At 34.7% G+C, this 16158-nt stretch overlaps 1 protein-coding gene across 1 annotated transcript in view; it reads left to right on the top strand.

The window, feature by feature from the left end:
* Cdc50 (cell cycle control protein 50A) overlaps positions 1-10642 on the top strand; it is a 31148-nt gene extending 20506 nt beyond the window's left edge. Inside the window, exons 7-8 of the mRNA XM_081765778.1 lie at positions 2486-2651; positions 4652-10642. Of these exons, the coding sequence (XP_081621904.1) occupies positions 2486-2651; positions 4652-4697 (212 nt within the window). The 3' untranslated portion in view covers positions 4698-10642. The remainder of the gene's footprint in view (positions 1-2485; positions 2652-4651) is intronic.
* The last annotated feature ends 5516 nt before the right edge of the window (positions 10643-16158 follow it).

Consider the following 16158-nt stretch of genomic DNA (forward strand, 5'->3'; position numbering starts at 1 on the left):
AAATAATAAACACTTCTGACCAGAGTATATACACTTGTTTATTAAAAACTAAATTACAGTGTAATGGTTTCGACAACTTAACGTTGGCTTCATCAGACACTAACTGAAAGAGATATCTTAGAGCATAGATATTTATACTAAAAGTGAAAGTACTCAAATTCATTGTGTGCACGTGAAGCCACCTGACTTCCCCGGGCGTTATCTGTCGGCCACCTGCCCTGACTTAATTACCCTCCCACCTGTGTTTATCTTTTCCAAACATCTGTAGCACATCTGTTGTTTATACTTGACCAGTTGCCTTAAAACTTTCCCTTAATCTTCCGTTGATACCTATTAGATATAAATAACAGACTATACTACATACAACTGATTATAAATACAGCAATATAAAAATGTATAAAACTATATAACTATATACAATATTAAATATATGAATATAAATTACATATAAATATGTTCAATCTTGTTCTTTTACTTCAATTTGTTCCAATAATTTATCCGATAGATCATGTATGAACAGTCCACTTGTTCAGTTCATTAATTTGTCATTTTTATCTTTCTTTATCCTTTGTGCTTCCTTCCATTTCCTTATCATTGGTCTATTCTCACTTTCTAGCCCTTGTACATCTTCCCAATCTATATCATGCCCAGTTTTTTTAACATGTTTATATATGGCATTATTTTCTCTCATAAGTCACACATCATCCCTATGTTGTTTAATTCTCTCCTCAAGTTTTTTCCCTATTACCCCTATGCATATCATATCACAATCCTTACACGTTACTTTATACACTGCACCTTCATATTTCTCACATATTTCCTTCGTTCTATTTTTCACTTTCTTAACCACTTCCAAAATTCTTCTTCCTCCTTTTCTGTACATCTTTACACCACCTCTTCTAAGTAAGTTCTTTAGTACTTCTGTCTTCTCCCCAATGCTCTCTATCCCGTGCCATTTGTTCTTTCCTCTTTTACTCTGTTCTTCCTTAACTTCTCTTTGTTGTGCCCGTTCTGTTCTAGTAGGTTGTGGAACTTCTCTATGTCCTCCCACTTTTTCTCTTCTTCAGTATCTATCTCTTCTATTCCCTCTCCATATTCCTTATGAAGTTTCTTTTACTGCTGTAATCCACATTACTCCTTTCGTGACAGTAAACTCCTGCCGCACATTCTTTCCTATACCATCTTGTTGTAAATCGTCCATCTTTTCTCTCTATAGTCAAGTCCAAGAAGTTTATAATGTTCTTCTCCAATTATATTTCCAGTCTTATTTTCTCTTCATCTTCAATCTTCTTTCCAGTTGTCTCTTTGTTGCTCTCCATACCCCCAAACAGTCATCCACGTATCTGCAAAACAATATAAGGTTGTTTCCACCTTCCTCTATCACTTTCTGCTCCCATCTGTTCATCACCAGTTCTGACAACAGTGGACTTAATCTTGAACCTATACTCAGTCCTTCCTTAATTTTGACTAGTTTGACTGGTAAACTACGCTGGTTTCAGCTTTCTTTTACTATGTGATTTTAGAGTGAAAACGAAATCAGGGATTTCCTGATATTTATGTTATGTTTTTCCCAAGGTGTTTCTCACACGTGACAAATACTCAGTAGAAGTACATATTTATTCTCCTAAGATAGAAGAGTGGGCGGTCACAGTGATCGTAAGAATTTACTTCACAATAATAGGAGGAAGAAAAGATAATTATGATAATGTTAGTACGTATATCTTTTTAAACATTTTAATCAGTAAAGAACCAAAGTAAAATATGCACATATAGAATATGCTACTATTTTGTAAGTACAAACATTGTACATTTCGATTATTCATACTTTTTAAAAGTTTACTTGCGGTATGAACATAAATATTTATTTCAGATTATCTGCACTCAGTATGAATGAAAAAAATAGCATAATATGGAAGATCGTAACGTGTTTATTTGTATGAGTAGCATGAAACAATTAGGATACTGTATGAATTACGACGTAGCAAACTTTGAACTTGAGAACCAAAAATAATTGCTGTAGGAGCCGATATTCTTACGGACAAACTGGTTAAGCTGTAGTTGTATTGCATAGCAGCATGTTGTAAATATTTGGAAAGTGTATATACATGTATCCACAAAACAAATTAATAAAATAATTTCTTGGAGGCCGCGGAGGCTCGATGGTAGAGCATTCTACGTGTTATCTGGGGTCCTTTGTTCAATCCCAACGCGTACCAAGTGGGCTTCGTTGTGGACAAACACTATGTGCTTGGGTTTTCCTAACTTTCTCGCGTTTCCTCCCACTTTTTTCACCATTTCGTTCATTATCATCGCATTTTTCGTTAACCTCGCTGCAAAATCATGGGACGTTAAACTAAAAGAGAAAATAGCTAATTTACACTTGTATATTCACAAAACATTCAAATATATTTGATGGTTAGTGGTAATTTAAAAGTATAACAGTTTCAGACAACAAAAGGTAATGCTTTTCTCCTGTTTATTCCAGCATATCCAGTGAAGTCCTTTGAGGGTCGGAAAAGAATGATATTGTCAACAACTTCTTTACTTGGCGGAAAAAACCCTTTTCTAGGAATTGCCTATATTGTTGTTGGCTGTATATGTCTTTTGTTGGGCATAATATTCCTGTTTATTCACATAAAATGTGGGAAAAGGTAAGACTCATTTCTTTGGATAGTAATTTAATCTCCTCCTGTATATCCAGATAGTATGTGAAGAGAAATACTATTCCCAGTGGAATGTGGAATTTTGATATTGATTCTACATCCTGAGGGAAATACTTCCAAATATGCCGAGAGTGAATACAATTGCTTTATTTCATGGAAGAGTTACAGAAAATGCAATCAGATTTCAGGAAAGTATTCAGACACTTCTACTACTCAAGCGATGTTAACAGTCAATACAGCTGCTCACAGAAGATGTAACGAACATTCGAAAAAGGCGCTTACCTCTGGTGCGTGTGGTCCCTGGTTCGATCCCCGGTCAAGTATGTTTTAGACAACGTCGTGACCCTGGGCTTTCTCAGTGTACTCCCGTTTCCTCCCACTTTCTCATTCCACCAATTCTTCCATCATTATTCATTTGCCTTAATCAGCCATCTCTCTGAACCTGAAGGGCATAATTGTGGGACGTTAAACTGAAATATTTCATTTTTTTCGAAAAGACGAAAATAAAAGAGTTTAAGCATATAATTATCTTTTGAAACAAAGAAGCTTGAGCACTGAAATGTGTTGAAACTTGAATTTTTGAAAGAGAACAAATTAAATCAAAAGTATTTATGCTTCAGAAGAAGAAAATGTATTAGGTTTGTTGGTTGGATGTAATCAAAGAGATATGTCAAATTATGATATACGGGGTGTTACATAAATGTGGTGTCACAATATTTTGGGTACAGATTCCTCACATCAAAATAAAGAAAAAAAAAATCATATGGACCTGTGTTCAAAAGTGGATAGTTTCGAAGTTACAGGATGCGAAAACGTGGAACAGGTGAACTTTGGAAGTTCATAGCTCCACTACTATGGAAGCTATCGTAGTCGACTGAAAAGACATTACTGAGGAACTGGTATGTGAACTACCCAAATATCCGTGTTTAAGAATGCTTGAATACTTGAACACCAATTTTTAGAGAGGTAGTTGGAGAGTGATCAAGTACTCCCAAACAGCCTCTCTAATTAATGATAGTGCAAGTATCAGAGATTCTGAAAGATGTATATTTGGATAGTTCACATACTAGTTCTTACATTTTGGTATTAGTTTTTTTTTTCTCTCTCTGTTTGTTTCTTTCTTTCTTTTTTCTTTCTTTCTTGTTCTTTGCTTCGTGAATAATTAAGAAGAAATGAAAATTGAACAAGCAATTGGATTTTTATTAAATAATATTATTATTAAATATTTAGATAAATTATAAAATATTCATTTTCACTAGTTCACAAGCTACATACTACACACACAGTAGGTACATTCAGTATTGTTGGTGTCACCACATATTTCTGTTTCACATGTTCCATGGTAATTCTGACAGTTCGTTTGGGTAGTGGTTTAACATCTCTTTTTAACACACGTGATATATGAGATGTGCACCTGCAGTTATATTTGAGTTTTATCACATGGGAATCAAACCTGAATTTCATAGTAAATATATGTGACTGCACGTAAGTGATGAAGAATGAATTAATAACTACTAATCTATTTGTATACCCTATGTTTTTGTATTCTGATTATTTTAGTGGGATTACTGCAGTAATTACTCCTATTGCTATCATCAGACAGACACGTCATTGAAGAACGTTGGCTTCTAAGATTTTTACATGTTACGCACCGTAGACCTTTTCAAGAAAACGATAATACCAAAGTCACTATTACACTATGAATACTCACCTACTCTGATTTATCATAAATGTTATTATCTGAATGCCGCTTCCTTTCCAATGCTATAATCTTCCAGTGAAAGTAGTGATTCAAACGTTTCAAAAGCAGATTGTTGAATGAGAATCCTTGTACGAGCTCACCATGTAAATTACACTGTTAATCTCCCGAAGTATTGTTAGTCATTCATGAAGCACATGCGTCAATAGATTGTGGAAATATTACTCTATTAAAAGAAAGTGCAATCAAAATCACTTGATATTATCTGATTTTTCTACTTTTCTTTCAGCACTACCGAGATGATAAATGTAAGTCCACGAACTCCTTATCAGTAGGTAATAATGGACTACGCACGAGAAGAAAGGGAATACTAGTCTTATAAAACCGCCCAGCTTGTTGACCTAAGTACGTGTGATTGGTGAGCTTTGTTCTCTGTACACAATAACAGACTGTAAGTATGTCAAGATCCTTAGTTTCAGATCTCGCACCAGGAACTCAGATCTTGAATGTATACTACACGCGAAGTTGTAGAGTGTTAGATTCGTCAGAGATTAACAAAACAGAAGACTATAAAAGTGCAAAAATTTTTGCCTTTTACACCTATCATATCATTAGGCAGGAAATTAAGTGGAAAATGAACAGCTGTGTGAATTCATACTTGTAAATATGTATATGTGTGTGGTGTGTGCTTGGAATTTAAAGGAGAACGCGTCAACGGTAACAGGTAAAAAATTGTTTTTGATGAATCAGGGATTAAGAATGATTGCCTATGTGCATAATTACGTGTTGTAAACTACCAAATATGTATATGTTGGTTTGATTTGAAATATCTAAATTTAGTTATGATCAGGAGAGATTATTTATGCATACAAAATTGTAATGAATTTCATGTTCTATTCTAACGTAATCTGTAGATAGATACAATATTCTGAAATGTTAAATGTATTTTCCTAATGTGTCTTATTTACAAACTGCCATGTGTAAGTGTTTGCTATACTATTGATGCTCGTCAGTTCAGTTCAGTGGTAATGACTTGTTATTACGCTTATATATTTAGGGATGATTACACCTTGTTAATTCAGAATTAAAGGCTGTTATTTTGGGATGTGATTGTTCTTCATCTGAAAATGTAAAATTAAATATTTATACGTTTAATAGCAACATCAATAAATGTGCATATGTATACATATATGGTATAGGATATTCAGAAGTGCGAATCGGAATCTAAATAAATAAATAAAAAAAAAAAAAAGTAACTTCGCTCTAAATTAAAAAAAAAAAAAAAGCGTAGCTTCGCTCTTGATACAAGACTTGCATTGAATATCGTTTTTAATTAGGTTTATGTTTTCTATATTCGTTGTCTTTTGTTTCAAATTATTCTTATAGAGATAAGGAAGGTAGTATAATACCGAGAGAAAATTAATACACAAGTGAATTTTAAGTCTTTTTATATTTTATTAGTAAAATTTCCACGTAAGTCTTCCTAAAAAAATAATATAATGTCATTTTCGCCCATAGAAAAAACTAAAAAAATATTAAAAGTAAATAAATAAACCGTTTTTGCCCTTTTCGGAAATTAACTTAGGAACTTAAGCAGTGTGATAGATTTAGGTTTTTGAACTGTAGTGTAAACTGAAACCTTGGAAGTCTGCTTCGAAAATTTTATATTACTCATACAAAAATTAATAACTATCATTCAGATGTAGACCGGGACATCATATGAAAATTTAAAAATAGTCTCCATGGTAACACTTAGAAATATCCCGTTTCTTTCCAGAAGAAAATTAATTTCCACAACATAAGATCATTTAAATGCAAAAGATCTCATTTATTTATTTTTATCCCTCTTCTGCTGTTGTAAGAGAAGTGTAGAAAAAGGAGGAGGGTTTTCACGTGTTTTTCTTAGTTTATAAAAATTCGAGTGTTTTGACAGTTCACATAGCCACTAAGGTGAAATCACGCCTCATCAGTGAAGAAAACACGGTTAAGTTCTATAGTTCCATGGTTGTCAACAAAATGAGCAAAACCATGTACAGTACACTACGCGCTTATGTTCATCCTACCTGTAATTCCCGAGTACAGTGAGCATTATATGCACGAAAGTGTAACTTCTTCATCGCTCTCTGAACACTTCCATATAAAATGTGAAAGTGCACTGATAACCTCTTTTGGAGGGAGAACGCTGCATCATATTTTTAACTTGAGCCAAGCATAAGTCAAAATGAACGTCTCCCTGTTCTCTTCTTTTTGCAACAGATCCACATTCTCTAAAACGGGCGATTAATCTCATAATGGTTGAATTGTTAGGCATTGCCACATCAAGATATTTACTACGCAATTCTGCAACACAAGCATAAGAATATCCACTGGCAAAATAATGTTAAGCAATGGAAACTTTGCTCGTGGGAAAACAACAGATTCACTAAGAGATACACAAAGCACTAATACAAACATCGTGTGCTCAATACACAACTCAATGGCGTTAAGGTGTGTGGTTAATATCCATGGTGCCATCTTGCAGTAGCCGATGGAATTTTCAACCACAATACAATTTATAGACAATTGAATTTGGATGTCCGCGATTTTTGTATCTCATGGGTATATCCCATATTTTGAAGGCGTTCAACAAGACGGAGTTTCTGCCTCAGAATACAACTGTTGTGTAGTTTTTGAGATAGTGCAACACCTTAAACTATATTATATAATGACAATCATAAGTTTCATTTAAAGGTAAAAGAATGAAGTATTGACCTTTTAACAGTGCGGCTACAGTGCGAACAATTCTGGTAACTTTATAGTTTTACACCATTCATGAAGGATTAACATGAGTAAAATAACTATTCCAATAATTCCAAACATGTAGAAAGAAGAAAGAAAAAAAAAACTCCGTGCAAAGTATTTCTATATTTAAAGGTTTAAAGTAGAATAAGCAAAAGCTGTGGAAGATGTGGTATAAAAATAGGTGGATTCGTGTGTTTCTGAACATAAGAAAACAGATATATTTTCTTTTTTTACTTTATTTTTTGAAGCAATGCTTCGTACTTTGCTTTTAAATGAAAAAAAAAAAAAAAGCGGTGTGCAACCTCCTTTCTATCAACATATGAAAAAATAAATAATGCTTAAGTATGAAACAAAATTACAAACGGTATGAAATTTGAAACGTTAAGACCATGTTTGTATAGAAGTGGCATTGTTAGGTATTCCATAGCTTTTATCAGTGGCATTGTACTTTCAAACATCCAGAAACTGTGAAAGAAAAATACATCTATTCTTTCTACATATATCAATTTCTGGGGAAAAAGCATCTCAAAAATAACAGTATTTATTTCTGTATATAGGTGACAAATAAATGTGTGCCATTTCTCAAGGGAATTTGCCGTTAAAGTGTTATCTTTCTAGTATAGAAACTTTGTGGCAGATTTTTGTATTGGACCCTTTTATAATATATTCAGAATCCAGGATATATATAAAGACTATAAATAAACTGCTCGGGCGAACATAATGATAAGCTCCACTTGCGGTGAAATTAAGTTATTAGGTGGAATGGGTTGAGATCGAACCACAGAATGGTCTGTAGGTAGTTTAGTTTCGGAACTGAACCTGCAGGTGGCAGGGAAAGGTTGTTTAGTATGTATCATTGCATTGAATTGTATGAGAATGTTGAATCATCTTTTTCAGTTTATTCAAAATTTAGAAAAGGGGGGCACGGCTCCGTGGCAGTGCGTGGAGTCCCTGGTTCGATCCCCGGTCAAGTAAGTTTATGGTTGACAACGTCGTGTCGGTGAGTTTTCCCAGGATGCTCCCGTTTCTTCCCACTGTCTTATTCCACCAATTCTTCCATCATCATTCACTTGCTTTAATCATCGTTTCCCTTAACCTAAAGGGCATAGTCGTGGGACGTAAAACTGAAAGATTTCATTTCATTTTTCGAAAGTTAGAAAATGTGACATACCTTTATGTTTCTCCGAGCCCCTCAAATCTTGTGTGTGCAGGATGATGGCGTTTGGTGCCTGATATTTTGTCGAGTTACTTGTTTTTTAAGGAAAAAATATTCTTATGCAAATAATACTAAGATTTACTGAGATGTTAAAAATTTCATTTTATCATACATTAAGTAAGAGTAGGCACAGAACAGTAATGAAGTAACATATGTTTCTGCATATTTCATCATTTTACTTCTTTTATCGTATCCAAATCACACAATCACTGGTTGAAATGTGTCTCACTAGCTGTAGTTTCACCAAGTGAAGAATGGCATACAGGTGCTAAGCAAATGCATACGTAACAGGTTGATTTATAAGTTCACCCAGATTTCCTTGCATTTTGATCATTTGTATGTGCCTAACCAAATGATTACCGAAACATACTGCCTCCGCTTTTTTCTGTATCCAAAATTGTGTATAATCTTCACAAAACCTATTAAGCTTCTTATAGTTATAAGTGTGAGAGTTATTATTAGCTAAGAGTTACAAAAACCACAACACTAGATGTCCTCATGATAGTATTATTATACAAGACATTACGTTATTCACATAAAGCTTGCCAGTAAAATGCTTAATATAATTTATTATTTCTATTATTGTATATTTTATTTCTGTATATTATGTAATTTTATGAACATAAAAATAATATTTTTGTACTGCAAATAAGCAGAGAGAAAACATTCCTTGTAATATATAAAATGAGTAGTTTATGTGCAAAATCGGCCTTTTTCAAAATTAAATAAAATAGAATTCTACTGTCTTGAAGATGTGTTGTTCGCGATCAAACGACTGTATTCACTGTCATTCAGATCTGATTCGTTCCAAACGGAAGAAGATGGAAAGGTTTTACTTCCAGTCAACTAGAGCTATACTAATAAAAAAAACTACAGGCAGGTATGTTGATGAAAAATTGAAGTTAATGCGGATCAGAATAAATTAGAAAACACCATTGTTTATGAGAGTGGAGGACGAGTACCTAAACTTGTTGTTGTCTTGGATACCTACTATATTCACCAAACTAAACTTTCTTCCCTGATTCTGAGTGTAAGATTTACAAGCAACACACTGCTCATCCCTGCTGCTCTGTTCCTGTTTACTACACACACATACTGTTCGGGTCAATATGACTCATTATTTCATTTTATTAGAAGAGGATTCAGTTTCCAAATAATTACTAGTTTATTTAAGAGCGCATTATTAAGGAAATATTTTAATATTTTTATAAATTTACAATGAATTACATGTACGTTCTCTTGAAGCAACAAAAATGTAGAAAATTTTGATCTAGGTCTAAATGTATTGAATACTTTAAGATATTTTTATTATATTTTACCTTCGAATATGAATTACTTTCAAACATTTAAAAACAAGATATAATGGCTTTTTAGCAAATGATGCGATTTTTTGTTACGATCAGCAGTTCGTATTAAAATCCACATGTTACAGTACTACTTCAATTTAACTGGACTTCACAAGATTGATAACTAATGAAGGAGAATATAACACATGTGACACATACATAACATTCGTTGATAAATTTAATAAGCGTTACATGTAAAAATAGATCTATTAATTTACAGGACGGACAGTAATAAGCTGCATGGGATTTAGAAATATGTTTTCAATAGATAAAAGCTCGCCTTGTCGTTGTTAGATGATGGACAGTGTGTTTGATAGCAGTACCTGGTTTTGTGGTTAGCACTGTAGCTTCGGACACCAATTCCTTGTACTGTTAATAATCCTATGCGAGATTCTTCATTTCTCGACATACACTATCTAGATTGTATGTCACGTAAGTTACTTTTAATATATAATCGAACCGAAAAACTTATTCTGGTCACAGTAGGAAATTCTTCATAAATTTTGTGAGAAATCAATCTCTTGTATGTCAAATCGACCGGAACAGAACAGCAGGAATGTAATCAGGAGATGAGGCCTGAAGGCCCGGATCCCCCTCCCATTCCTTATATAGAAGGCAACAAAAGTAAATGACACCTTTAAATGAACTTCCACTTTTACCATTTAAACTTATTGTATTTACTTACTATGGTAAAGCACGCCAATTGTTCACCCACAAAAATTCTGTAGCTACCAAAATCTCACTTACGTTACACTTTGAAATTAGAATTACTTTGTACGTGTAACCATATAATAAATAGCAGAATATAGCGGTTGATCTTTCTGAAATGGCCGGTTTTGCAAGTACAAGACTCAAATATTACATATGTAATGTTTTATTTATTATGTAGAAGTATGCGTGTGTAAATGTCAAATAAAATTTTATTTTTATTTGAAAATATGTTTGTTTATTTAGCATTTTTTCCCAGTGGTGTGCTTCGTTCGTTTTCGTCATGTACAGTTTCAAGATCTTACGGGCTCGATCCCTTTCCCCCGGAACAACAAAACGAAACTTAAATTACGCCAACGGACATCCTCCCGCTGGCAAAACCCATCCGTCAATGCGTTCTACGACATTTCCTCATGTCTTTCCAAATTGTCAAGCAGGGTATGCTGCATAGAAAGGGATCTCATGGTCAGTGACTATTTTTCCCGTTTTTTCGTCAATTTTTAAAAATCCTTTTACAATGTAACACAAGCATAAACGTCTTCCCTGAACACTGTTTATAGCAATAGAATAGTGTAAATGCTATATAAGTAGTAACTATTGATGGTTGCAAAACCAAAGAAATGTACTGTAATAGAATAGTACTATATAGGAGACGACATGAGGAATGAGAATTCATTGTCCCACTTCGTAAAATTTGTAGGTCACGTCTTGTCTCTGTTCTCGAAAAATTCTTTCTTCTCTCGTTGCGATTATCGAAAAAGATGTCCTCGTTTCGTCGCGTTTTGTAAATTCACATGCAAAATGTATGCCCGGAAATTATTTAAACTTCCAAATTATATTGTGCATAAGTGTTGGAAGTCTTATAGAACGGCTCTGTTTGTCAGTCATCAGCTATGAGAGCAAAAATGATAAGAGATACCGAGAAGCTATTTTTTGCAATCGTTTCAGAAATAGATTATGTATTCAGCCTCAACCCTCCAATCAAACCAGAAGTGGTTAAAATTAACCATTTCCTGTTTCAACATTTATCGCCGTAGAACTAAAAGGTAATGGATAGCGACAGACGTTTTCTACAACCGGTTCAGGGTCTCAAGAGAACATAATCACAACCCACAACATTCTACCAAAACCAGAAATGGTCTAAATTTACTACTACATCCGGTTTCAATACTAATTTCCATAGAGCAAATGCAGTACGAGATGTTTAGATGCGGTTTCTTCTATTAATTCAGCATCCCAAGAACAGGTTACATCTTTTCCGTTAATCTTCTATTCATACCGGACGTGGTTCAAATTAACCATTTCAAGCTTCAGAAGTTGTCACCATAGAACGAAAATGGTAATAAATAGTGACAAAAGTTTTTTTGTATTTTTTTTTCAATCGATACAGCATCTCAAGAGTATATGTGTTATCACAACTCATAACATACTTTCGAAACCGGAAGTGGTTAGATTTAGTATCACTTCTGGTTTCAATACTGATTTTTATACAGCAAAAACTAATTGAAAAGCGGGTTTTTTGCAGTCGATTCAGCGTCCCAAGAATAGCTTCTATATCTTTCTTAAGCCTCTAGTCAAACCAGCAGTGCTTCAAATGAACGATTTTTTTGTTTCAACTTTTATCGCCATAGAATGAAAACAGTAAGGAAAGCAAGTAATGGCTTTTTGATATAGATTCTGGAACAGTTTCTATCTTTGATGTTATTCCTCTAGTACAAACAGTACTTGTAGATGTAGCGTACTACTTTGAAGTTCGAGTATTGTATTCAGATAATTCGGAAGTTTTCCATAGTTTCATACTGAAACGAAATTCACGTGTCTTAATTTTATCTAGAAGTTACCAGAATCCTTCAGCGTAATGAAAGATTCATAAAGGAAAATACATTGTCATTCAAATCATATTTACCAATGGAATATATGATGTAATGTTTTGCGTATCTGTAAAAAGAATCATAAATATTCTGCATTGTGTTCATACAATCAATTTATTATTTTTATACTAAGATTCATGTACTTAAAAAAAGAACTTGAAAGACATGAATAAACCAGAGTTTCTACCAAACTCGTGGAATTTTTCGCCTCGTCTCGATTGTAACCTCAAAAATGAGACGAGACTTGTAATGTTTCTAATCTCATCTCTAATTCAAAAAGGTACTTCTCATATCGTGCGCAACAGTAGTCTAATGCTGTACATCTTAACAATGAATTACCCATACTTAGCAGTAGAAAAGACGTAGTATCAAAGCAACGCTAGCAAAATCTTTGGAGTCTATGGGCAATGGAACCCAGAGGTCCAATGCCGCATTCACCAAAGCTCTCCACTGACTTCTATCCTTAGCCAACTGAATCCATTTTCTACTTTGTATTCCTATTTCTGCGAGATCCATCTTAATATTGTCCTCCCATCTGCGCCTGGGTCTTCCTAATGGTCGTTTTCCGATTGGTCGTCCCGTTAGACTTCGAAAGTGTTTCTACTTTCTTTCATGCTGGTTACATGACCTGCCCACCTGAGCCTCCTAGACTTGATGATCCTAACAATGTTTGGTGAACCGTAGTTTCCGCCATTCCCGTTCCTCTTGGATCTGAATATTCTTTAGAGTCTAGTGAAAATAATATAAAATAGAAAGGTTCCAGTAGCATTTCGTTAAAAAATGAAATAAGAAATGTACATCTGCAGTACCGTGCTGTGGGGGGGGGGGGGAGGGCAACGGCTCCGGGCGCCGAAGTAAGGGAGTTTTCTTACGCTTCGCGTCAACCATGGTGACGCTCAGGCCGGTAGCTAGGCCAAAATTGAAGGGGCGCCCGATACAACCATATTATAGCTCATCACCATATTAGTTCATTAGCAAGCCTACCGTGAAAATTTTAGGGGGGCCCGGCCCTGCTAGACCTCCCTTGGATACGGGCCTGGTGACGCTTTGCGGCTGGTCTGTCGATTTCACTCATATATACGGGGAAGAGGAGCGTCGTCCTATACTCTCGCTCCGGGTACTGATTTTCCACGGCACGGCACTGTACATCTGCGTGAATTCATGTTGTGTTTTTGTCGTACTTATGAAGATTCACTTCCCGGCCTGAAACGATTCCAATTGCTTGTTTCGTAAAGTTACTGCGGTTTTTTTTTTTTTTTTTTTTTTTTTTTTTTTTTACAAAAATCATGCTCATTTAAAACATTAGAAAATCTGTAGGACAGACGTAATACTTGAATAATGATAATTACTGTATTATTATAGGACTAGCTCAGGAGAGTATTGCTCCCGAAAGTAGGAACGAAAAGCACAGTTCTGATTGGTTGACGTTATCCATTTCTTGCCACATTGCACCCAAATAGCAGAAATCAAAGGATAGCTGTTGTCGGTCTTCGTGGCCGAGTGACCTAGCGCTATATGCTAGTAACGACTATCGCTTTTGGCGTGAGTTCAAAACCGGCCCAAGCATTTTTTTTTTACATTTTTATAACACTTTTTTAAATTAAAATAAGATGAAAATAATACTCAAAAAAGTGATTTACTTACTTTTGTGCAGATAAGTAGTAGTAGGAACGGGTTAGAAGCCTCGCATGGCTCTTTTTGTTTCCCTTGTACTCCATGATATAAATTTTGTGACTAACTTAAAACAGCTGGCAGGAGTTGCGCACGAAAAACGTACTTCCGGGAGCATTACTCTCCCGAACGGGTCGTATTATCCCTTGTTAAATCACTTTTATATAAGCAGTTTTGCAACAGGTTGCTCGTATACAAAATTTTAAGTATTATTTTTTTAATTTAGTATTTTAAGAAAACTAGAAATAACACAAAAAGGAAAATCTGTCAGCAAGAAAACTATCGCCCTCACCGACTTTTCTTCCACCAGCCGTAAGTAAGACCCCACCCTGAGTTCAGTGACATCTTCCGAATTTCTTTTTAGGTGCATGCTGGAATCTTGTTGTCCAGTTATTATCATTGTATTTTTATTTTGGTGGAATTGTTATTTGGATGGAAAAGGATAGCACCACCACTTGAGCGACTTTTCAGAAGTAAAAAGGAGCGAGCTACAAGAACTATATGAGGCTTGTTTAACAATTGTGATGGTGAAATTTTCGTATGTGCATTCAACCGGAATAAATAATGAGAAAAAAGTGATGACGCTGGTTCGACATTAAAGTGAAAATCGCCACCATTCTATATATTTCAGAACCAAGTTCTAATTAGGATTGAAGGATTCTTAATAGTCCAGTAAATATAAGGAAAATTAGGATTGTACCCCCAACAAATTGCAAGAAAAGCTTTTCTAGTTTTCCTGGTTAAAAAAAAAAAGCATTCTGAACAACATATCAAAAAATAGCAAAAATTAGACTTCCATTTGACCGCCATTTTGGATTTTGTTACTAAACACCTTTCTCGGAAAAAGCAGTTATATCTTCTCATAAAATTAAGATAGAAACTCCATTCTTGTGTCAAATTGGTGGTAATAGTAATAGATAATATAAATGAGGAAAGGTGGTACAGTCTTGTGATGATGCCGCCATATTTAAATATGGCTTCCGTTCTTCCAAAAATTTCGTTACTTCGGCTCGTTATCTGTCTTAATTGGCACATAACTATGAAGCCGTTAAAGTTTTCAAAAAATCATCCGAAATGGTCGTTATAGAGCAAAATGTCCTCTTTTCGTTGACATCAAAATAATTTCTGTATCTTAAAAACTAAGCGAGCTAGATCATTTTATGTGGCGAGAGTATTGTTTTTTTATAACACTGAACTCCGCCATGCAAGGCAACATGCCTTTTCTTTTAATAATGTAATACTTTAATTTTATAAAGAGAAGTATCTGAATTGTTCTTATAAATTAAAGAAAACAACTACAAATAATAATAATAATCAGTGGCGTATTTACGATTTTGTTTCGGAGGGCTTTGCTAACTTTCGGGGGTATTGCTTTACCTGGAAATGTGAAAATTCTGCAAGATATTTAATTTACTTTACTATAGTAAGTAAGATTTCGGGGAGGACTAAGCCCGGAAGACCTCCTTAAATACGCCACTGATAATGATGTATTCTATATCACAGGATAATTTTTTGTATATATATATTATAGTGTTATTCACCCTCATGTATACATCCAAGTCAGTCATCTGTGCAATTCAAGCCCATGATTGATATGTACCCTGGAAACAGAACACACATTCTGTCAACTCTTAACCCTTATCGGATCCCATGGTACAATTTGTACCATACGGGTGTTTCATGGTACATTGCGTTATTTCTCTTCTATTTGAGCTTTTTCGTCCGTTTTTTTTTTCCAAGTCCAGAGGCCTTCTAGAAGACATTACGTATGGTTTCAGACCGTCCTGCGTCCAGACATAGGAGGTGATGACGTCATAAGTCAAAAAGTTATTTTCTCATTTTCTAAGCCTATGTTCAATATTTTTTGGCGGGCTTATTTTTCTACGTAGAAGATTGAAATTTTGCACAAACATTCAGTCCACCGAGTAGTATTTACCAGATTTTTTGTTCCGATGTCAGTGCTAAAACAGGGGGGAACCAGAGGGGCAAAGGGGTAAAAAAAGTATATTTTTTACCCCAAAAATCCCGTTTTTCAGGATTTCCCCGCCTCACATACATGATGGGGACACGTGAGTCATACCGTCTGAAAAGCAGTTTCATTCTGAAGAGAATGACGGTCGAATCATTATCCTAGGGTAATTAGGGACGTCTCAGGGATTTTTTTAAAAAAATATACTTCTATATAGGGAAAAATGGGACATGG

This window comes from Thermobia domestica, chromosome 7 (genome assembly GCF_964235325.1).
Source record: "Thermobia domestica chromosome 7, izTheDome1.hap1.1, whole genome shotgun sequence".
NCBI lineage: Eukaryota > Metazoa > Arthropoda > Insecta > Zygentoma > Lepismatidae > Thermobia > Thermobia domestica.